Source organism: Hirundo rustica, chromosome 1 (assembly GCF_015227805.2).
Source record: "Hirundo rustica isolate bHirRus1 chromosome 1, bHirRus1.pri.v3, whole genome shotgun sequence".
Lineage (NCBI taxonomy): Eukaryota > Metazoa > Chordata > Aves > Passeriformes > Hirundinidae > Hirundo > Hirundo rustica.
The window spans coordinates 96,187,667-96,210,504 of NC_053450.1; the positions used below are offsets into that span (position 1 = coordinate 96,187,667).

General features: G+C 41.2%; 1 protein-coding gene across 7 annotated transcripts in view; it reads left to right on the forward strand.

The window, feature by feature from the left end:
* NFATC1 (nuclear factor of activated T cells 1) overlaps positions 1–22,838 on the forward strand; it is a 115,577-nt gene that overhangs the window by 63,245 nt on the left and 29,494 nt on the right. For 3 of the 7 annotated variants that reach the window (XM_040059868.2, XM_040059877.1, XM_040059886.2), the window contains exons 7-9: positions 1,590–1,645; positions 2,861–2,993; positions 17,269–17,955. In XM_040059868.2, the coding sequence (XP_039915802.1) occupies positions 1,590–1,645; positions 2,861–2,993; positions 17,269–17,955 (876 nt within the window). Of the gene's footprint in view, positions 1–1,589; positions 1,646–2,860; positions 2,994–17,268; positions 17,956–22,838 lie in introns of those variants that run through there. The other 4 variants (XM_040059893.2, XM_040059901.2, XM_040059911.2 and 1 more) reach the window with 4 other exon arrangements.

The following is a 22,838-nucleotide window of genomic DNA, read 5'->3' on the forward strand; positions in this document are numbered from 1 at the left end:
GGTTTTCTACTGACAGCCCAGGGGAAACATCTGTTGGATAAATTGTGAAGTGATTGCCTGTCCTCCCAAGAAGCCTACTTCAATTCTGGCACTCTCCAAAGGCATCGTTAAGGAGTCTCAAGCAGTCTGGCTGCTTCTTCTCTCCCTGCAGCTGAACGTGGCAGTACCAATTAAAGGGATTCCTCTTCCAGCATCACATGTTAAAATGTAGGAAGAAAGTAAGGGTATAGCTGTTAATTGCTTTCTTATGGAAAGACCTGCCCAAACCACTGTGGTATTTGTGCTGCAGCCTTCATGTTGCGCTTCTTTCCATACATTAAAAAGAATGGGGTTTTGGACATTAAAACTATTGCCAGGGATAGTCCCTCAGCAGCATTCCTTTCACAGTAGGACAGCTGTACACAAAAATATTATTTACAGACATTTGTAATAAATCAGACAGTTCTAAGTGCGTCACCTCCATCCTGGCTGTGAAAGTAAAGAGAAAAGAAAAAGTGCATTCACTCTTTTACCTTTCAGAGAGCTGTTTTTCTAAGGCAGGCCCATGTCCATGTGATGAAGTTCAAAATAACTAATATTTGCATTTGCATGTCCCGGTGCTGCAATAAATGTACAAAAGAGATGACCTAAAGTCTCGGTTTCCCCTTCATTTTGGTAACATCTGACAGTGGTGGGACTTGTGAACCTGCATGTGTCTCCACTGCCCAGCTTATCCAGCAATCTGCTTATGGCCTTTCATTGGTGTTTTTCTAGGCCTGCAGAATGGAAGCCTTAACATTTTGTATTATTTTTCTAGTTTCTTTCCAATTGAGGTCAGAAGATGCAAGGAGCTAAAAGCCCACCTTGTTTCCCAGTGATTTCTGTATTGGTTATATGCTGGAAAAATGACCAGACAAAGCCAGTTTCTTCCAAAAGACATGTTCCCAGAAAAAAATTATAGTTGTGGCTTAAATCTATGTTTGCTTGAAAACAGAAATTCAGTAAATTTGGAGGACCCAAAACACCACTAAAAGCAGCTCCAGAAATGGGACCACAGTAGCTGAACAAAACCAACTTCAAAATGGAGTCTAAAGCTGTGTTTCCCAGCCTATGGCTTTGCCCTTTTGACCCAAGTAGCATAATTATAACAGGCCAGACTAGGAGCATATTAAAATCAAATCCTGCATGGCTGAGTAGCTTCCTTAATACTGTCTTTCTTTTTGTATTGCTTAATACTGAATATGACTTATAGCCTAGGTAGTGTTCAAAAGGCATCATAGGTAGCAGTGTTTTTGTCTGAAAGTTCTGCGAATTGAGATGTAGAACAGTTGCATATTTTATCCAGGCAAACTCGCAGTGGCTTATCCCCCATCGTGGTATCATGCACTCTGGATTGTGGTTCTTCCCTTCAGAAAAGCTGAAGGGGCTTCTGTCACAGGTTACCCAGTCAGTCTCTTAGCTGGGCAACCATTCAGGCAATGCATTGTGAGAGCTCCTTTTCACATATGCAGTGCCTCTTCAAAGAGATTGTTTTTGCAAAAGTTGTTCCTTTCTTGGCTTGGGAAAGGAAAAAAGGACAGAACTAGATATCTTTTTCTTTTGTCTTTTAGATGGTCACCATGTGTGGGAAATGGAAGCCAAAACCGACAAAGAAATGTGCAAGCCAGTAAGTCTGCCTTAAATATTTTAACATCAAGATGAAAAAGATATATTGCTTTCTCTAGCACTGTTACTAAAGAGGGATTTCCAAGGCTTTGGCACTGAAACAGAACAAGTACTTAGGCCTCCCCTCCTGGAAATCTTTCTTTAACGTGAGCATGGGGTAAAAAGCCTTCACTGGAAGCTATGCCAAAAGTAGGAGAGACCATTTGGAAAATATTTTTTCATTGTCCGGGATGGGCCAGTTCCATCTGCTCATCTTATGTCTTGCTGGGTCAGTTCTTTCCGCTGCTCCCAAAGCAGTTTCTGATCATTTTCCTTGGCTTTCCTCTATCTTCAACAGAAGAAACATGAGTCCCCTCACAGGAGATCATCTCCACATTGGAAAAGTGTGGCTCCCTCAGCCATACTCTTAAGTGAGAAGTACATCCACTGTTCGACATCTCCAGAAATACGCAATACTTGCAAACCTGCAGGCAAACAATTTAAAGATCTTGGCTGAATTTGGGCCAAATGATAAGAAGAGCATTCCCTGTTACTCTTTGAAAAATGCCAAGGGAGGTTTTGATGGTCATAGCAGATTCACAGTGCATATGTGTAAACTGATGCCCTAGAAGCTAAGTCATTCCTTAGCCCTGTGCTGGAGCATTTGGTTTCTGACAGTAGAAGATCATCTACACATTGTCCAGCCCTTTTTCATGTTGCACTTGATGTGCTTGCCACAGTGCATCTCCCATCCACAGAAGCTAGCTTGCTTAAAACTTCCTGAGCTGTGGAAAATGGAAATATTTGAGTCATGCTGTCCTAATGCCTTTCAAAGGAAATATTGTTAGATTCAGATATATTAGGGGTGACCTGCCAACCAAACTGTTGTGCTTTCTCCTGCTGAATTAGAGACTGCAATTTGATTGTGGTCCCAGATTCTTGAAAGAGGCAGGCTAGATAGAGCCTTGTCCATATGCAGTATCCTATTTGCTGTCCAAAGGGAAGAAGTGAAGGCTAGTGATTTTGTAAAGATCTGAGCCATGCTATAATAATTTCCCTACTTCTGGAATCCTTGGCATGGACGCTGGGGTTGGATGGGAAGCCATCCTTGCCCACGAAGCCCACCATTTTCCCTTCAGAGTGTTTCTCTTCCTTCTTGGGGTTAACTTTTCAATACTATTGTACAGCTAAGACTGCCTTAGTTGTGCCTTGACTTTCTGATTTGTCGCTTTTGCAGAATTCATTGGTGGTTGAGATACCACCTTTCCGCAATCAGAGAATTACCAGCCCTGTTCAGGTCAACTTCTATGTCTGCAATGGGAAAAGAAAGAGAAGCCAGTACCAGCTTTTCACCTATCTTCCTGCTAATGGTAACAAAACTAATACCTTACCTCTGCCAGTAAAACTGAGAGATAATGATGATACATGGTTCTAGTAGTTCTTTAGTAATTTGAATATTTTGGAAGTATACCTGGTGCTATGAGAGTGAGAATAAATCCGGGAGAGCTGCCTTTATCTCAGTTCCCTACACAAGAGACTGCCTCTGCAGATTATTTCCATTTGCATTGATGGCAGAGACCTGTTGAAACAGGGACTTGTGTTTTTGGGAGCCGAAGAGCCAGAGCATGAACTCAGATGTTTGTGAATGCACTGAGCTCTCTGCTAAGCTGATGTCAATCCTTGGTCTGACTTTCTAGCACCAGAGGGTAAATTGCATTCAAATAACATTTCTGAATCCACACGACGATATTTTAAGCATGCTGGGCTCTGAGCTGGAAGTGGTATGTGGATTCTTCTTGCAGTCATTTTGCACCTTGCTGCCTTGCACAGGGTGAAAATTGAGATGGACAATGTGGGTAGAGATCAGAGTCCTCCATGTAAAATGTTTCATGGATGGGAAAATGGGAAATGTTCAGGAACTTGTGCCAGGTTTTGTTTGTTTGTTTGTGGTGTTTTTTGGTGGTGTTTTGTTTTGGTTTGGTTTTTTGTTGGTTTTTTGGTTTTGTTTTTGTTTGTTTGTTTGTTTGTTTGTTTTTGGTTTTTTGGGGGGCAGGGTTGTGGGGGTTTTTTGTTTTTTGGTTTTCTTTTTGTTTGGGTTTTTTTGGGGGGGGGGGGTTGGGTTGTGGGTTTGGGGTTTTTTGAGCTTATAATGGTAGCTGTGAAGTGACAATAAAATCTCTCATGATAGCTGAATTCCAAGAAGGCTTGTATGAAGATTTTAATAGCTAGTAAATTTAGATACTTATTTTTAATTATTACTTGAAATGGCCGTGTAGTGGTTTCACGTTCACTAAATTTTGGTCTTGGTGCTAACTCTTTCTATGGGAGAGAGACTAGGAGAAAAACAAAGCAGGCTCAACCTTAAAATTAACTAATTGTTTTATTAACACACACTAAAAGAATAGAAAAAAGAAAGTTGGAAAAAAACCTAAACCAGAATGAAACTTTAAAAACACTTTTCCCTCCCCTTACAAACTCTTCACTTTCTTACAAAACAACATAAAGAGACAAGTCTTGTAATTTTCAGTCAGTTTCACTATCTGACAATAGTCTTTCATCAATTCATTAGGGGAAGAGTATCTTTTAGAGTCATGGATTCCACTGACAACTTAGAACAGTTCTCTTGTGGATTTTAAACTGTCACAAACACAACCACCCGGAGAAACTTGCCTTTGTGACCCTCCTAGGAGCATTTTCCCAAGCTGCTTATGGGTCATGGGTCTTAGACTTTTGCATACTGGGGTGTCACCTTTTAAAGATGAATAACTGGAAAGCAAAGGATTTTTCACTTCAAGGTACAGAGATATCTTCTCACTTCTTCACTGGTGCAAGGGGCTTTACATCTTTATCTCTGTTCAAGCATCTTATAGGATATTACTTAGTTCATCACAAACACTTTTGCTCGAATCCACACACAAATTAAAACAATCATCTCCTTAAATGCATATCTTTCTCATGATTTGAAAGAATGACTTAAATATAGAGTTCATTTCCATAGCTCAAGTAAGAATAAAACAACCAACTCTTCAACCCTCTGTCCTAATAGTCTTTTCACTCTTACTCTACTGACTTCATGCTGTTGTTCTTTATGTTCACTCCGTCCTTCCTTACTCTCTCAGAGAAGGACTAAGCTCTAGAAGCTTCATGTTGCTAAGAAAGAGTTATATCTGCTCAGAGTCTTTGTCTCTCTCTCTGTAGCTTGTGGTGTTAGATGTTCAAGGCCGTGCTGGTGAGGGAGGAAGAACTCACACAGAAACATCTGAGATTGGAGCACTCAGGCAGTCCGGAATCACAAAAAAACAGGCAGGATCATAAATGCCTTCTCAGCCCGCCCCTCAGTGTAAATCAGGGTGGCTTTGGCCCAAATGGTGCCCATAGCTCTTATCAACAGCCCAGTAGAGATCTCTCCCTGTTCCAGAGAAGTCTGAAGAAAGTAGCTGTTGCAAAACAGCAGCCTCTCCTTCCCCCCCACCCTGGGAGCCGATAGAATCCGGCCAGGTCTCAAGCCAGTTTCCCCCGCAAAAGGGGGGAGCAGCAGGCCCAGCTCGATGTTACCTGTCTCTCTCTGGCCAAAAGAAAGAAGGAGAAAGACCCACCTACAAGAAATTCGCAGAGTTTTATATGGTACTTCCCAAAGTTGCAGCCAACAATTTCAGTGGTTAGAACAGATGCCGATATTCCAACTAACTCTCTGATAGGTTGCTGTCTCTTCCAAAGAAATTCCCAGATCAGGACCTGGAGAATTATTCTACATTCTTCTGTAACTAAAAAACTAAACTGTACTAACCCATGACAGCCCTTATACTGAGAACACTCTTTGGAGGAAAGAAGAAGAGAAGGGGGGTTGCTTTGTTGTTGTTGTTTGGGAAGGAAGAAGAATTAGAAAAACTTATTAAGCTAAGGTTTTTTGCAGACTTTCCAAGTGAAAATAATCTTTCTGTGGGAAATACCAACAAAGCAATATTCAAGTCATGTCACGTGACTTGAAAAGACATGCTAACATTTTGTAGGTGAAATTCCATAAAGTACACATTTGGAATTTCACCCAGTTAGCATGCATGCATTTTTATCGGGACTTAAATCAAAAATAAGAGTATGGGAAACCTGACATGGCAACAGAGTGCATACTGCATATGTTCTGTGTAGCTATGCTTCACTAAATCAGCCTACTTATGCAAACTTCATTCCCAGTGGGGATGTCTGTGTATATTTAAAGATTGTTCATCTCTTAAATTGGAAAGAAAAAGAGTTGTTACTCTCTTCCACAACACTTTTCAGCAACAAAAATCAGTTACAGAGGTAATCATGTATTGCCTTGTCACCCAAGTTACCCTCATAAATATTTCAAATTCAGGCCTCTTCTTAACTGCTGTTTATTATGCGTCATCTTCCCTCCAGCCTTTACACAGACCCTTTTTTACCATTGTGTTCTAAACCCTGGGAATAGTATGCACTCCTGCAGAGTTGGTTTATGCTATCACTATTCTGTATTTGGAACATTTGATATTTTATTTGATGTGAAGAGATGGGAATAATATACACCTAGTGACAGCAGACCTAGTGACAACGGAGAACCAGCCTAGGCTTTATTCTGCAAAGACGTCTTTAATTATGGTAATTTGTTGAAAACATTAGGAATCTTGTTTAGTCTGCTGAATTTTAATTGCTGTACTGCAATTAAAATTCAAGTGAAATCTTTTCATTTCAGTATAAGGAAACCTAAAAGAAAAAATGTAATACTAGGGTAGGGTAAAGGAAAGCAGGTATTCCTAGTAAATATTCTTTCCATTCCTGTTTGGTTCTCCACTCTCATTCTCTTAATACATGCGTATATATGCATATAGATAATTGAAAAACATGTTGAGTTCTTTGCAGCCTCTCCCATAACAGTGGTAAAAGTGAATGTGCTTCTGCGATGATCAGAATTAGTAGTATAGTATGTTTTTATTATGCTTGTGTTGTAATGCCTGTGTTACAGCTGTAAGGTTTTGCCCTTCTGTGGCTGGTATTTTTTTCCATCATGACTTTCAAAGATAGATACAAACACCTCAACTATGTATTTATAAACCATGTAGAGTGATTGAATCAGTCATTTATGCTGCTGTATTTCTAGGAGTCATTTTAGGCTTCATTTGATTTCAGTCATAGCATTCTTTTACTGTTTCAAGTCATTGTAGAAAACCAAAGTTTACCTCATGCAGAAAAAATTACCTGAGTCAAGAACCACTGGGTGATCAATGTAAAAAAATGGAAATGAGATAAGCATGGTTTTGGCCCAGGTAGCGCTTTGTCTGTTGTTTAAACGAATCCCACAAACAGAGAAGGTGTAGAGTTTTGACAAGCAAATGTCAGAGTGGTCATGAAGTGTAAGATGTGGTTCTATGCAAATGAAACAGTATCCTGTAACCTGCTCCTTCTTCTGTGCTTTAGGACTAATCAAATGCTACATTTCAGTGCCTGACATAGTTTTGCAGGTATATTTCTGCTTGAGGAAACTTTCAAAAGCTTCATGATGCACATCAGACAAATATTTTACAGCTCAACTGGACCATGCCAAAGTAAAATACTTACTGTGGACTAAAGCCTAAATATTGTGTGAGCTCCCTGGCTGTACTCCTGGGGTGGGTGTGGACACACGCAGACTAGGGGGGAGCCATGGGCTCGCTCTGCAGCTCCCACCCCCACCACGGGACAGTAGGAGGTTTTTCCTGTAGCTCCTATTTCTCCTCATTCCCTAGGGGAAAATAGCCAGTGGATCCAGGGACATGTGACCTCACTCATCCCACCTCCCATAGATGGTCCTATAGCAACTCCATGGAGTACAGCTCTGTGACACGCAGCCAGCACAAGCTGCCATCTCCAGCTGTGTTACTTTTCTGCCACAGGGCTTCTCCTGTGCTGCAGAGATGTAACAGGATTTTACCTTCCCTCTGTTAGCTCAAGTGTTTGGCAGAGCAGGGACTTATTTCATGAAGATGAGTTTCTGCTTCAGAAATTAAAAAAAAAAAAAAAAAAAAAAAAAAAAAAAAAAAAAAAAAAAAAAAAAAAAAAAAACACTGCTGCAAAAATGAAAATCTTACTGCTCTGTGAATTAAGATAACAGTTTAAAATAAGAGTTTAAATAAAGCAAAACAGAATGTAGATGATTTGCAAAAGGAGCCAAGGTGTTGAAAACAGGCTTGCTTAAGTCTTTGGCTTGGGATAGACTGTAAACCTAAGTACTCATAATCCACTTTTAATTGAAATTTTGATTTACTGTTCTGCTAAATTTGAGCAACTCCTGAATCCTGTATTAGCCTATATTGTACAGAAATGACTGTAATGTAATTTTTTTTTTTAGTATTACTTCAATGATATGTGTCACTGAGCAATTGCATATCAGTTTTGTCCTGGAGCCTGCAGGGTGTAGGCTTTTGAGACTCCTCCACAGACCTGCCTGGTACAGAAATATTAGTAGTTTCCATACCATTCTGGCACAGGTGAATTTCTGCAGCTCATATTGATACATTTTGCATTGCTACATTTCACCAGAAGTTGAGGAGGAAGGCTCTGAACCAGACACTGCAGTCAGGAGTCCGAGCAGAGCACAATGAGCAGACCTTTGGATGTTCAGCTTTTAAAGTGCTTCCACTGCTGTGCAAGTGGGCTCTGCAGCTCTGTTATGTGCAGTTTTGGAAAACTGCATTTCAGAGTTAAACTAGCTTGGAGAGTCTGAAGAAGAGCACAGGCATGTGTCCTGTGTTTTCATCTAAGAAAGCTGAAGGTGTTCTCCTGCTCTGAAGACTTTAAACAATGAATGATAAGGATTAGATGTCTGTCTGTTTAGATTTCTTTAAAGTAGGTATAAAAAAACACAGGAAGTGTATTCAAGAGCTTATTTTTGCAGATAGGAGCAAGTGCTCTCTGTTTTCTGTTATCCAAAAAGTATTAATATCAAGAATGTTGAACACAGGAAAGTTTTTCTTTTAATTTTATTTAGACAAGTAGTGATATTTGACAAACCAAAGACAGGCTAGTTTGTCTAGGAAATATATAATAAAAAGTAAAAAGGAAAGTTGGTGTTGTTCTTCTACTGGAATAAAAAATACGCTTTTGCAAAGAGTTGATGATAAAGTATTTCCAGTTTCTGTTTCTGTCAGCCTTCTTGACTGTCAAAGCATTATTAAAATATCATTTCAGTATTTATTAAAATGGTGGTGATATTCTGGGTAACTTCTACTTTGAGGTGCATTTCACTACCCACAGGGCCAGATTTCCAACTGCACAGCCTTCACTCACAGCGACAGCTTTTCTGCAATTCCTTTGCCTCCCTGCAGTCGTCTGTACAAGTCTCTGAGATGCTGAGCTCCTCTGAGAACCTGGCCACTGTGACTTGGTGGGGATGGAAATCCTTAGAATCTGTGGGTGTGGAGTTGTGCTGAGAGCCTGCCTGTGGTGACTAGATGTGCCTCAATGTTGTGGTTTACAGCCTAGTGGCACAGAAGTGGAGCTCTTAACACTGTAGAATAGAATCACAGAACATCTTGAGTCGGAAGGGACCCATAAGGATCGTTAAGTCCAATTCCCCACTGGTCACAGGAGCACCCTTTCGTGTACATCTGAAAAGGGTGAGTGCTGCCCATGGCACACGGCTGTCAGCTTTCTCCTGACTTACTTCCTTTGCTCTAAAATTATCCCCTGTCCACCATACAGATGGGTACAACAACCCTTTTCTCATGACTGCATTGGGCAGCCTTTCCTCTGTTTCACCTCAGCCCTTCCTCCCACACCTCACTCTCTAAAAGATGACAGCAGCCCCCTTAGCAGAAATGAAGATGCAAAGCATTGCCGCTCTGACATGACACAGCATGTGGCTTGTGCTGGTTGTCTCCTGACACCTCTCAGTATTTGTTGAATTTTCCTGCTTGAGGCCGCCAAAATTATTAGCTTAGTCCTTTGTGCAAAACAATGGTGATTTGGGGGCTCCTGGGGGAGCAGGGCTAAATGCAGGGCCTGCGTGGTGCAGGGACTGTCACCAGTGGCAGGTGCAATATGACCTCAGCAGTGCCTCAACCAGGGGATGGAGCGTGGCTGAGTCAGGCCTGGGGCCTCAGACCTGCTGCAGGTGTTTTCATCCCCAGGAGCACCCGGACTGCTGCAAAGCCAGCACATGGCAGGACCGGGCAACAGAAGGGACGGGGGGTGAAAGATTGGCCCCAGGGGACTTTTATTTTAGGTGAAAATAGGTAACTCTTTTTTTACACTCTACACTGATACAGTTTATTTCATTTTGGCTATTCAGTGGCTGTTTGTTGCTTTTGACATTTAGCAGAGTAACTAAAAGCAGGTGACGTTTTGTCAGAGTCCTGTTCTCATTTATGACAAGCACAAAGTTCATCATCCCTGGGTGTATCAGCCCCTCTACTCCTATCCAGGAGCCATGGGAGGTCTGTGGAGGAGCAGAGGAGGCATGTGTTGCACTCCTCCAGCATTACACTCTCAGGTGCTGGGTACCCACTGGAGCTGCCCTCACTTCGTGCATTGCCCACACTTCATCCAGGTGGCATCCATTTTAGCAGTCAGACAGAGCCTAGGCAGCCATATCTGACCTGCAGATGGAGTCTCTCTTGATCTGTATGGAGAAGTACATGGAGAATGCTGCCTCTCTGTGGTGCTCCACCTTCACCTGGAAGGCCAGGAGAAAGCATCACCTGTGTGATGGCCCTAAGAAAGGCAGGGGTGGACAAGCACTGTAGAAGCCCCTGGCTATGTCTGACCATCAGCAATGATTACTGCAATAGTTAACTTCCAGTGTATAAAATTGTCCTTTTTCTTACCTCAATTTTCAAATTTTGCCCTTCAGATGCAAAAAACCCAGCCTGTAGTTTTGGTCAATGAACTCCTCTGCATGAGCATTTTGAGGACTCCTTGCCTTGCTTCCCAGTGATTTCACATGCAGGCAGGGATAAAATAAGCACTGGTGGCATAATGTTGTGTAGCATCATCAAAAAAGTCCTCAGCCCAGTGGATTTTAGCATCTGACAGAGACGACATAGAAGGCCTTGGCCAGTGCAGACTGAGTGTTAGGCACAGTTAAAACATCCAGTTGAAGGCAGTAGTGGAGCCAGGTGCTGCACCACACTGTGGAAGCAGCAGTAGAGCGGCCCAAGTTGGCATATCACAGGACTTGATTTTCCTATTCAACACTGTAGTATTTAACAAAGTGTTATTGTGGAAAATTGTGCCTTTTAAGAATTTTTATCTCCTTTTTGAAAGAGAGCTAATGCATAATCTTCTGTACTAGCACAGCACAAAATGCCCTCCACCTACCTTCTCCCCATGTGGTTTAGCAGGACATGCAACAAGCTACCATATACAATCTTCTGTCTTATAAATATGTGTAGAATAACCTAATAGTTTAACAGCTGTTGAAAAGCATTCAGCAAATGAGATAGCTGGAAAGAATTTCCAAATCAGATAATGTCACTGTTCAAGATTATGTGGTGAGGTGTATGCATGAGGTTTTCATCTCCCCGAAGCTGTTCTTGTATAAAACGGTACACATTCATCCGATCCTGTAAAAATCTATACACAAACCCCAAAAATGGCAGGCAGGCATGTTTAGAGTTAGCCCTCCTGATGACCAGCACCAGTAGTAGTGTACTAGCAAGACAGGGTGAGTTCAGATAAAAGTTGCACACAGACGTGTACTCCCTGCAGTGTCTTGATAGGAAGAGGCTTCCTTTGTGTCTGAGTCACCCTGCACTGGATTTAGTAACTAAAAGCAAAGGCTTGATAGCAGCTTGACATTTAAAAATGTTTTGGTGTAGTAGGTGCCTAGGAAAACCACCAAGTTCACAAACAGCATCTGCGCAGGTCCTTGTAGGAGACTGTCTCACAAGATCCATGGGACTAATTGCTCATCCCTTGTCACTGAGATTGCCACTGTTGTGCATATGTTGGCAGGGCATTTCAGAAAGTTTTGCTCAGCCACTGCTGCTCAGGTGCTACTGAAGCAAGGATTATGTTTGGTGAGGGCAGCCAGCCCCTTGCCTCTCCCCAACACCAGCTTCTCCACAGTCAGAGCAAGGCGTGAGGCCTCAAGTATTCTGGATCTGGCCAGTCCTGCAGCAGCAGCAGCCAGGATTTTGCCTTGGCATGAATCCAGAGTGGCTAAACGGTACGTGGAGATGTGTCCACATCCCTAATTAATCTCTAGTTGACCAGCAGCAAACCAGTGACAGGAGCTGGGATGACCTATGCAGTGTGCTGCCAGTATCAAAACTGACAAGGAAGGATTTCAAAGGCACAAACAGCCTTTCAGAGCTCAACTCAGTAATGGAGATTTAGATACCTAACTCCTCAGCTTCCTTTGAAAGTCTCATCCCAAATTCTTACCAGTTGCCAGACATTTAGTCCAGAAGTTGAAGAAATGTGTGTTTGCACATGATGAAAAAAGTAGTGTTTTGGCTTTCATAGTCTTAACTAAAATCTGTGTGCAGGTGCCAGGGATCTACATCATAGTCTGCACCACAAAAGGAAGCTATTTGGTTGGATAGGTTCAATCAAACTTAATGGTAAAATAAATATATTTTAGTGCCATAAATGTCTACACTGATAAAACTACATGGAAATGGGAATTTGATAGTTAAATGTTAATCAGGATAAACATCTATTTAATTGATAAGATTTTCTTTTTTCAGTTCACATATTTTAATAACATCCATGCCCCACCCAAAAAAAAACAACTTTAAAAACCTGTCTAGATTGCTGAAGTTCAAAAGCAAACACACACTTGTTATAATTGCCAAAAAAAAAATATATATATAGTGTATATCTGAGTACTTTCTGATTTCCTTTACTGAATGTGCATGATTTATTATTTTTCTTCTAGGTTTGATGTATTAAATTTTACCTGCTAGAAAGGCCTTTTATTTAAATGTGGGCTTGCAGAACTGGCTGAAATATTTCTCCCAGATTCAGGCACACACAGAAGGACCATTGTCTTCCACCAGTGCCTTGGTATGATGTCATAACCCTGATCTCTCTGAGTAAGAATCTTTGATTTATAGCTAGGGCTGCTGCCAATGTGTGGTTCTCAGAACTTCATATTAAATTAGATGACATAATGACATGAGTTCAGAGTCTAAGAAGGCATCGCTAAACCATTGAAAACCAATTAGAAATTAATTTGCTTATCAGACTAATTTAGAACAGTGACTTCTGCCATATTTTGATATTCAAAATTGGGGACTGTTTAAAACTGTCAGCTGACCTAATGCATTGTGAAGTAACAGGCATTTAAAATTTCACTGTACCAAACTTGCATTCTTTTTTACCTTTTTAGGGCAAGGGCCAGATCCTTCAGCACTCTTAAATGAATCATGTTGCTTCTGAGTCTGAGCGTACATAGAAAGAGTATCATCTTTTGTGTTTACAATTTTGCAAATTCAGGCTTCATTGCTGCAGTTTATTTTAGGCAAATCTCAGCATATGGCAGATTCAGTCACAGTTTTTCGTTCTAGCCAGCTGAGAGTCTGCAAGATTGGGTGCTACCTCAGCACCACGGAGCAGTTCTGAGACAGAACAATTGTTGCTATTTGGTATGGCTCTGCTGGATTTAAGTGACTGTTTCTGCTGAAAGTGCTCACGGGTTCTTAACAGCTGTAGGGCTTTGCAGTTTATTGTCAGCCCAGGCCTGCTCTGTGACTGACTAGAAGTGTCTCTTTTAACTGGCAGGGTTTTACCAAGTCATTCAAGATCTGAAATATTTGAGCTAGAAGTTAGTTAGACTAATATTGTTCTCTGCTAAATGTTAATCCAGAGAAAATTAGCAGTACTGTCTACACATTGCATCTCCCAGTGTGAAATAGTCACTTGTGGAAGTCAGTGACAATGGAAATGGATGTGTGTTATGGCAGCTAGCTTACTGTGCCTCCACTGGGATATGTAACAGGGCTCAAACCCCCTTTTTTGATCTTGGGTTTGTAAAAACTTGCAGTTCATCAAGCATGAGTCAGTAGATAAGTGGCAACATAAGTACCCAGATGGCCAGTGAACACTTCTGTCCACTGTGTTGTCTGGTGCCGAGGGCTCCCCTGTGAGCTGTCCAGGGTTCTCCTGGACATGTGAGAATGATTTGGACTTGATCCTTGAGGGTCCCTTCCAAGTCAGGGTATTCTATGATTTTCCTGTCTAGGAGAGAACAGTGAAGGTGGGTACTAAGGTTCGTACCCTGTTCTAAGTCAGATGCAGTTGCCCCCCCCAGCTGAACATCTCTGTCCCCCAAAAGTCAGTGAGACAGTGGGTGAGGGTGTGTTAGTTCCTTGTAGCCTCATGACAGTGTTTGAGTACCACCATAGATGCTGTGATGGTAAGTAGGTTACAGGCTGTTCCTGCATGGGTTTTGGTGTACCCATAGCTCTTACTTCAGACCCTCTAAAGTCCTTTGAAAAGTGGAAGAAAACAGTTGCCCTTTCAAAGAAAGAATATAAGGTGATTCACACCAACTTTTGACACAATCAGAGTATTTTCAGAATGGCCAGATCAGACCCACTGGTAGTTTGAATTAAGTTTGCAATTACAAACATTGGCAAAGATTTTTGGCCTTTGTTACTCCATTTGTTGAAAATACATAGGCTGGGGAGAAGCAGGTAATGGGACAGAGTAGCATAAATAAACCATTAACTGATGTAATGTAGCAATTTGTGGTATTGTATTCTCCAAAAGTCAAGTACTATAGTTATTCTGTAAAATACTAAAGTTGAGATCTGGCCAGAATGTTAATGTCATCTGACATGCTCAGCTTTACAGATCTGATTCCAGATCATCTGGATTGCTAGTAATTGTTTCTTCATGTTAAAAAAAAAATCCTACAGACCTTCCTTCTCGAAACTGGTACCTCTTGAAGACATTTCCAGTTTTTTAAAGAGGACTGAATGGCTGCCATCCCAGCCTATATGATGCTCACACTCACTCTGCAGAGGGTTAATGGCCATGCAGCAGGCAAAACACAGAAAAGTCAGATGCAAATCCCTTCACCATTTCAGCAGGAATACTCTTCTGTCCTCTGGTGTGATACCTATTCTAGTGATGAGATTAGCATACCAACAAAATGTATGATACTGTAAGGGCTGACTTTTTTTACTGTGTTGGAAAAACACATTTAAAAAGGTATGAAAACAGTTCAGTTGAACATGTTCAGGCAGCTCTAAGTATAAGTGCAGGTAGTATTTGTCCATTTGAAGACAATTTGTTTCCCATTACATGAAAAAAACGATGCCCATAAGTATTAGTTCAAAGCAAAACAACCCTGACTAGCCCTGAGCAGTCTCTGTTTTCCTTCTGAATTTGTAGGCACCAGGAGTGTCTTTGGTTGCTGTCACCATCTCCAGGTGAGTTTTTGGACTAACAGGTGTGGAATAGAGTCCCTCCCCACCCATCTGTCCTTCACCTGGTGCAGAGCAGGACTTACTGGTGGTCCTTCATTGGCTGCAGGGTGTGTATTTCAGTGTGGCAACACACAAAAAGAGATTCTCAATATTCATGACTACTAATCAGACTTCCAAGTGGACCCCATAGCATTGCTTTTGTGAAGAAAAAACTCTGACTGAAGTGACAAAAAAGTGCTTGGTGAACCAGATAGCAAGGGTGTGCTACAGAAGAGCTACAATGAAAAGCCAGCCTGAAATCAGGAACCCGCCTTTTGTAAAGCCTCCAGCCTGCCTGTCACCAGGGCTATAACCCTTCCCTAGGTTATAACAAGTCAGACGACTCCAGGGTTTATTGGAGTTGTATTGCCAGTGGTTGAGCTTGGAATCATTTAGCACAGGTGTTTCTATAACAATGATATATTGGGAAAATTCAGTGTTCAACAACCATCATATTTCCAGCTGTGCTTAGGTTAGTGCTAGCACAGTGAACCTAATACAAAACATGTGAGAATATTTGCTAGCTCAGGAACTTGTTAAAGGTATTTTCTTACAATATCTGAGTTGCTGTGTTTATCTAGGTGCGTTTCTTCAGTCCTGCATTTTCCTAAAAGGTGTGATAGTGGTTTTGTAAAGCTGTCACTGAACCTGGAATCTGCTTCTCTGCAACCAAGTGCATTAGTAGCCCTGCTAGCCAGTGTGCAGCACACAAGCTGGTGAAAATAAGATCCAATGACAATCCGTCACACCTAGCATATTTGTCTTGAGCAGCACCTATGCATCTGTTCCATATATAGACCTGTTTTTACTAGGGTGCTAGAAATCTTGAAACAAGTGTTGCAAACATTTACATGTAAAAGAACATAAAAGGAACAAAGTTAACAAGGGGTTCGGGGACTGTAAAACAAGGGTAGTGAAGTGCATTCACCACCAACAAAATCTGTGAGTGTTAAAAGAGGTTTTATATGTACAGATGGACACGTGTGTTTTAAGGGGCTTGAAAAGACTCATGCACAAACAATAAATGGCTGGACAATGCGTAAGGGTTTTGTAAAACACCTGCAAATAAAAATACAGAGACACTCATGCAACACACATGTATCTGAGCTGAGTTGTAAAAAGATGTTTCATTATTAACTTCATGCCACAATGGGTTGGTTATTAGAATATGATGAAAAATATTCTCTGGTGTCACCAGAAATTTTTTAGAAAGAAGATAAATGCCACAGTGCATCCATACTTGATTGTTACATACATTAGAGTTTCATCTGTCTAGAAAAAAATACATCTACATTCTATCTTGGCCCTATTATTTGTAATTTTCCTGTTAGAGAAAGTGGGTCAGTTTTACCTGTGCACTGCATCTGTTGTAGGAGAAGCTTCAAAGACACCTCTTTTTGATTTGAGAGAGAAAGCAAATGTTGAAAAGACATTTTGATTTGAGAAAGGATCTTTCTTATGTGTTGAGAAAGCAGCTCTGCATTTGTCATGACTGAGTTGATGTTCACTGACAATCATTTCTGTCCACATTCTGGTAGTTTTTAGAGACATGACAGCTCAGCTAGGGCATTGTTTGGAACAGTAGGTAGAGCAAGCAGAGGTCTAGAACAGGAATCAGTTTTTCTTGGTAGCCAGAGACTGACTAACATTTGTGAGGAGCTGGCATTAGCAAAAATCAACTGCAATTATGTAAAAAACGAAATAAATCAGATCCTACTCTTTGAAAAATATCCTCATAATTGAAAACTTCTTATACATAGCACTTTGTCATGTATCTTTGCAACTTTATTTTCATTGAACTCTAAAAGCCCCATCTCTGCCTTATTATGCTCCAGTTTACTGCGTGTACAGACATTTATCAAATGGGCCATCGGTAGCTGTAGAAATGCAGTAGTCTATCCAAGTTAAAATTCTTGCCTTGATTACTACAAATCCATGGAGCCCTTGGGTCCAAAGCTTCCACTGAAGCACAGCTATTTGCAAATAGATTTTTATAGCACATTAGTGCTGGAGGAGAGTCCAAAGAAAATAGTCCTTTTCAATATTAGAACCAGCTGTGACTTTCTTGTGCTGATGACTCATTCATTTTTTTTATAGGGTGGGAGAACTAGGCAAAAGACACACAGAGTCTTATTCACGACGTTGTTTGTTTTGCAAAGGGTATCCTAGCCACAAGCCAACTTGATCATACCAATACGCAACTCATGTTTATTTAAAACCTTTTTTCTTTTAACAGTTCCAATTATAAAAACAGAACCCACAGATGACTATGAGCCTGCTCAAACCTGTGGACCAATGAACCATGGCTTAAGCTCTCTCTCTAAACCATACTACAGTCAGCAGATCATGATGCCCCCTGATCCTGGTTCGTGCCTCGTGGCCGGCTTTGCCTCCTGTCAACAGAGAAATGCTGTGATGTCACCTTCTCCCAACGCAAGCCCCAAGCTGCATGACCTTTCGTCCTCTCCATACAAGTGCATCCCCAACCCGGGCCACAGTCACCTCGGACTTCAGCAGCCCGCTGGAGGTGTCCCCACCATACAGGAAGTGCCAAGGTCTATAGTTGTGCACCCAAGTCCCCCCGAGCAATCATCTCACATCATGCTGCAGCCGCAGGTGAGTCAACATCAGAGCAGTAGCTGTCCCCTTGGTTATCAACAAACACTCTATCCCAACAGTCCCTCTTCTCCAGTTCCATCTGTTACCCAAGAGCCAACCTATTTGCAGTCCTGCAGTCCAACTCACTCATCCATAATGGGTCAACAGCAGCAGCAACTGCCGAAGGTTCACAGAAATGAGTCTCCAACAACCCAACCACTGTCATTGCCAGAGTTGCATGAGGAAAGTAATCATAATTTGGCCCCTATTCCTGTAACGATCAAGCGAGAACCTGAGGAATTGGACCAGATGTACCTGGATGATGGTAAGTCTTCCACAGCACAGGTTTGCGTTCACCATGTTGCTCTATCAGTGAGTTCCCTTAACCTCCCCTTCTTTCAAATCCTGGTGGGAAAAAAAGTTCAATTAATAGCCTGGTGGAAAAGTGCGGACTTTGCTTGAATTGTCTTTTTACAGGAAAGGGCCCTCTCATTTCTTTTGCAATAATGAAACCACATTATCTAAGCATTAAATGTTGTTAGTTAGCATAGAGCTCTAGCTGCATGACCAGTAGCTATGTGGTAGTAATCTTAACTGTGTGTTCTTGGCTTACACCCATGCCAGTGACCTGTAGAGCTGCAGTGAAAACAAATTTAACATTGTTCCATTCATAATGCAGTGAAACATCTGATGTGCAAATCTGTTCCCTGAAACTAAATCTTAAACTGCTCTACTTCAGTTGAGAAGGTTCAAATTAAAAATAGAGGCATATCTTTCAGCACCACTTTTCAGTCTATTTGCATCTGATGTTAAGACATTTTCCCCCATTTTTATTGTGGCCTTGCTACTGCTTTTTTTTTTTTTTTTTTTCCCTTTTTCTGGTTTTGTAAGATTCTTATATATTCTACATGCAGCACTGAAAAGTTGAAATGCTGTGATAAACTTGTAAGACCCTATTTACCAAATACTTAGTATTTGAATGTAATAAAAGGGATAATATGGGATTTGGTTATGTGACCTTACTGAACTGCCATTTAGTATTTGCTGCTAAGTATCCCAGTAGTATTCTGGACCCTTACCTTAATGCAGGATGTGAATTCACTTCCAATAGCCACATAACTTTATATAGCATACCATGCTAGTTGAAGAAGAAATGCCACTTAAACGGCTCCATTGAAACTAATTGGTGCCAAGGAACATCTGAATGTTAATGTCCTTCAGGAAAAATTTAAGGACAATTCATTGCACTTTTTTTTTTTAAAAAAAAAAAAGGACATTTTTTCATTCTATTGTAAACAGCATGCTACTCACTGAATTAGGATTGCAAATTAATGTTCTGAAGGCTGAGTAGCAGCTCTTTGCTTTTGAACTCTAGGAAAATTATTTTTCTTAACAGAAGTTGTTATTGGTTGCATGATAGAGAGGTCTAGGCAACTTTTCCTACTTAGGAGTTAATGTCTCTAGTTTTGCACAACACATCTTTTTGACAAGGTTTTCTTCATACAGTGTCCATTTTTATCACTTACCTATGCTGCAAAGGAGCATGATTTCAACAAGCTAAATGAGAAATGTAACAAGCCAAAAAAAGCCATTCCAGAATTTTGGATTTGAGAAAAAACAGAGTTTATCTATGTAAGGAGGAGAATTTAGATAAATCTAAATCTAGTGTGTAGCTGTCTTTTGTAGAAAAGCACAAGAAAGGGGCAGCCTTCCTGCTTTACCTCTCAAAAATCCAGCAACCTCCTCTCTGACAGAGCCACAAAAGCTGCCTTTGGCTGGTCCCTGCTGGAGAGATAGGACTGTGTCTCAGGGATGAAGGGTGAATGAAGCTCCTCAGCCATGTCTACTTTAGGTTTCTCATGGAGGAACAGAGGAACTTTGTTACCATGTGGTCTGAGAGAGAGGTTTTACTATTTTCAGCAATGCTCATTCTCTTTGACAAAGCGTAAGTGGTTTAGCCTTTAACTTCGTCTCTGTTCCATCACTCTATTCTGGACAAACATGCACACCAGTCCTCTAACAGATCATCAGAACTAATTGCAGAAGCCACCGTGTACATCTGCACTGATACTTGAGGTTGACTTTGAAGAACTCTTCAGCTAGCCAAATCCAGATATACTTCCCTTTGGTATCCTGCAGGCTTTCAAAATCATCCTGTGGCTCACCACAAGACTGTAGAACAAGAAAGACGTAACAGTCCTGATAACAGTATATAATAGGAAGAAACCCAGGCCTTTGTAGTTCAATAAATTAAATACCACCAGTTCCCTCCAAGAGGGTCAATCAGAAATGGCTAAAATGGTCTTTAGGCTTGTCTCAAGGGTCACACGGATGGAGCTGAACCCCCTGCCATTTCCTATCTAAACTTTATCTCACTGCCTGAAGAAGAGGTCATCCACTCTGTATATCTGGAGTGGACTACTACCCTCTTTTTATTTGTCTCAGTATCTGGATGAGGGGCTAAAGGCAGGAAGTGTTTCTTGTTGGATTTGTGCTGGCCAAGACACCCTGTTCAAACCATGCAGAGAGAGCTCTGGCAGGCTTCAGACATGCAGTACAGGAGCATGAATCTGTGAGTTAGGCTGGAAGCCTGTTTAGGTATATGTTATATGCATTTCATGAAGGCAGCATTTTCAGCACCAATGCAGACCTTGGTTTCACATTACATTTAATCTGATGGAACTGCAGGCTCCTATGGAAAGGGTGGCCTCAATCCATCTTGCTGTGTTACGTGTTCTTGCTGCTTCCTTCAAGTCGTATCAATTGATTATGGAGCAGCAGAGCAGGCTAATGGAAAATTAGCCTGCCCAAAATAGCAAAATCCACATTGTTTTCTGTTGGGTCAGCTCATGGGACCACATCCAGTAGCTGGATCCAGCCCTTGAGAGGGGGGCAAGAAACCTGGTGCTGTGGATCAAGGGGTCCTGCAGGGTCACTGTGGGTGGCAGAAGCCCACCAATAGGCCAGAGCAAGTATGAATTAAAGCCAGTTTTGATGTGATCTTATCTTCCCTAGCAACTATCTAATCACTCATCCTGTCCTGGTTAAAAATCCCCTTCTCATGCTCACCTGTCAGTTATGGGAGGGAGATGTCACACAGTCTCAAAGGGCAGTTTGGCCACTCCAGTGACTGCCTGGAAACCATCAGTGATTGCTCCTGGTGTCATAGAGAGTGCTGCTCACTCAGATCAGCACAGAGAGGGCAGAGCAGGTATGCAGTGCCTTTGTGACTGGTACTGTTTCATTCACACCTCTGACCATAACAGTGGAACATGGGACCATGAGTTTTGGCGAATGGCTCATACCAAATAGGAACAACTTGTTTTTCCATGTGCCTGACTTTTTTGTTTGTTTTTTTAATAGGAGCTTTTTGAAGACATCACCATTTTTAATTACTAGTGTTTCCACCTATAAGTGTTCTTCTTGTTGGAGGAGTGGGTGGAATGTCTGTAGCATTTGTGAACAATATGAAAGCCAGAGACAAATCAAGTGTTCTTAACTACTTTCCTTGCCTGCTGCTCCAAGTATAACAACTCTTTTCCTCATCCCTGATAAATGAAATATTTCAATGACATTAAAAATTAAATTCTCAAAGCATCGCTCATTTTAATAAGTGTATCTTCATAGCATCTTGTAGCTATTTAATTCCTCCAGTTTTATCTAAAAGTATTTAAGAAGTGTGAGGTATTGACATCTAACATACTTAAGGGACTACCAGAAAAATAAAATATCCAATTAATTTTCCCAGATTATAACTGATAAAATTTTGATTGCTTGTTTACCACTTTAGGGAGGTTTGATTTATGTATCTAATACACATAAAGCAGTTTTGGACCAGTATAAGGAGAAATCTTTTTGTTTCAGCTTATGGGTTCAAAGTAATATTAATTCCTTTAGTTCTAGAATATGTCCAGATATAGACCATTTACACTGCAAAGTATAGATGAAAAAGCAGTCAATGAATTTATATAAATAGAGATCCTTTATATGACATTTTTCTGCTTTGGTAAAGGTAGGTAGCTGAAGTAATATAAAGGAAGCACATGAAGAGAATTCCATTTTGGTAAGGAAGTTCTGGTCTTGGCAATCATTTTAAATGAAAATCTACAGTAGCCACCTGGGCTACTCATTAAATGTGCTGTCCATTTCAGTATATGAATATATGATTCCACATATAGAACGTATTTAAAACTCACGCATAAAGTGATACCTGATATATTATGGCTGTGTTCTTGATACTGAAAGTTATCTGGCTTGGACACCAGCACCCGTTTCAAATCATTTTGAGTTCAGCCTCTTAACAAAGATTGTAGCTGACTGCCTTTACTGCTTTCGCAGGAAAATTTGATTAAAAGTGATTGAAATTGTGACATTTATGCCTGGTTTTGGTCCTCTGCAAGAGTCCATGGTCCTTTGCAGGGGGAGTGTCTCCTGTCCTCTGCACTAGGAGCTCTTGCAGACACCTGCAGGACACTGGGGCACCTTGGTAGGTGATGCTGGGACTGATGGTGTCTCCATATGCGTGTGCCATCCTGCCCTAGGCAGTGAAAGTTAAGTGATGTTTGCCTTTCAGATCTAACCTGGGAGGAGTGTGGGGTGGTACATTGCTGGAGCTCATGGAAAATCTTTAGGCAGGCAGGCTTGAGGGACCTCTTTAGTACAAGTCCATGCTGTAATTTCTTTTAAGAAAATACACATTATTTAGATATTTATGTGTCTGCTACACAGCCCTTTGAGATATGAAGTGAAATTAGTATTGCCCAAAGAGATGGATAGTTTGGAGAAGCTACAAGCTGAGAATTCTTCCAGGTCCCTTGAACTAGATGCGAAAATTTACCTCATTTGTATCTTTGACATCTTTATATTTTGAGTGTTCTTCTCTCTGCAGTTATCTGACTAGTACTTGGGTCAAAAGTACTATGCTAGTCTGCTCTTGAACCAAGCCTCCTTCTTTTCTGTTGACTAGGGCAGCTCAGACAGTTTTTCAGAGTTTTAACTGCCTTTCTTAGTGGTAGAAGAAACCAGAAGCCAGAGGCTGGAGAGTAGAAGCTCACACTGCTTTCCGGATGTCCAGGCAGCTGCGAACTGGCTAGGCTCATAACAGGAGATGCTGTAGGGTGACTTGAAATCACCTTCCTCATCCCCATTTCCTTTTCCTGAACCTAGTGCAGCCGGTGTGGAACACAGAACTGAACTCCAAGTCTTTCA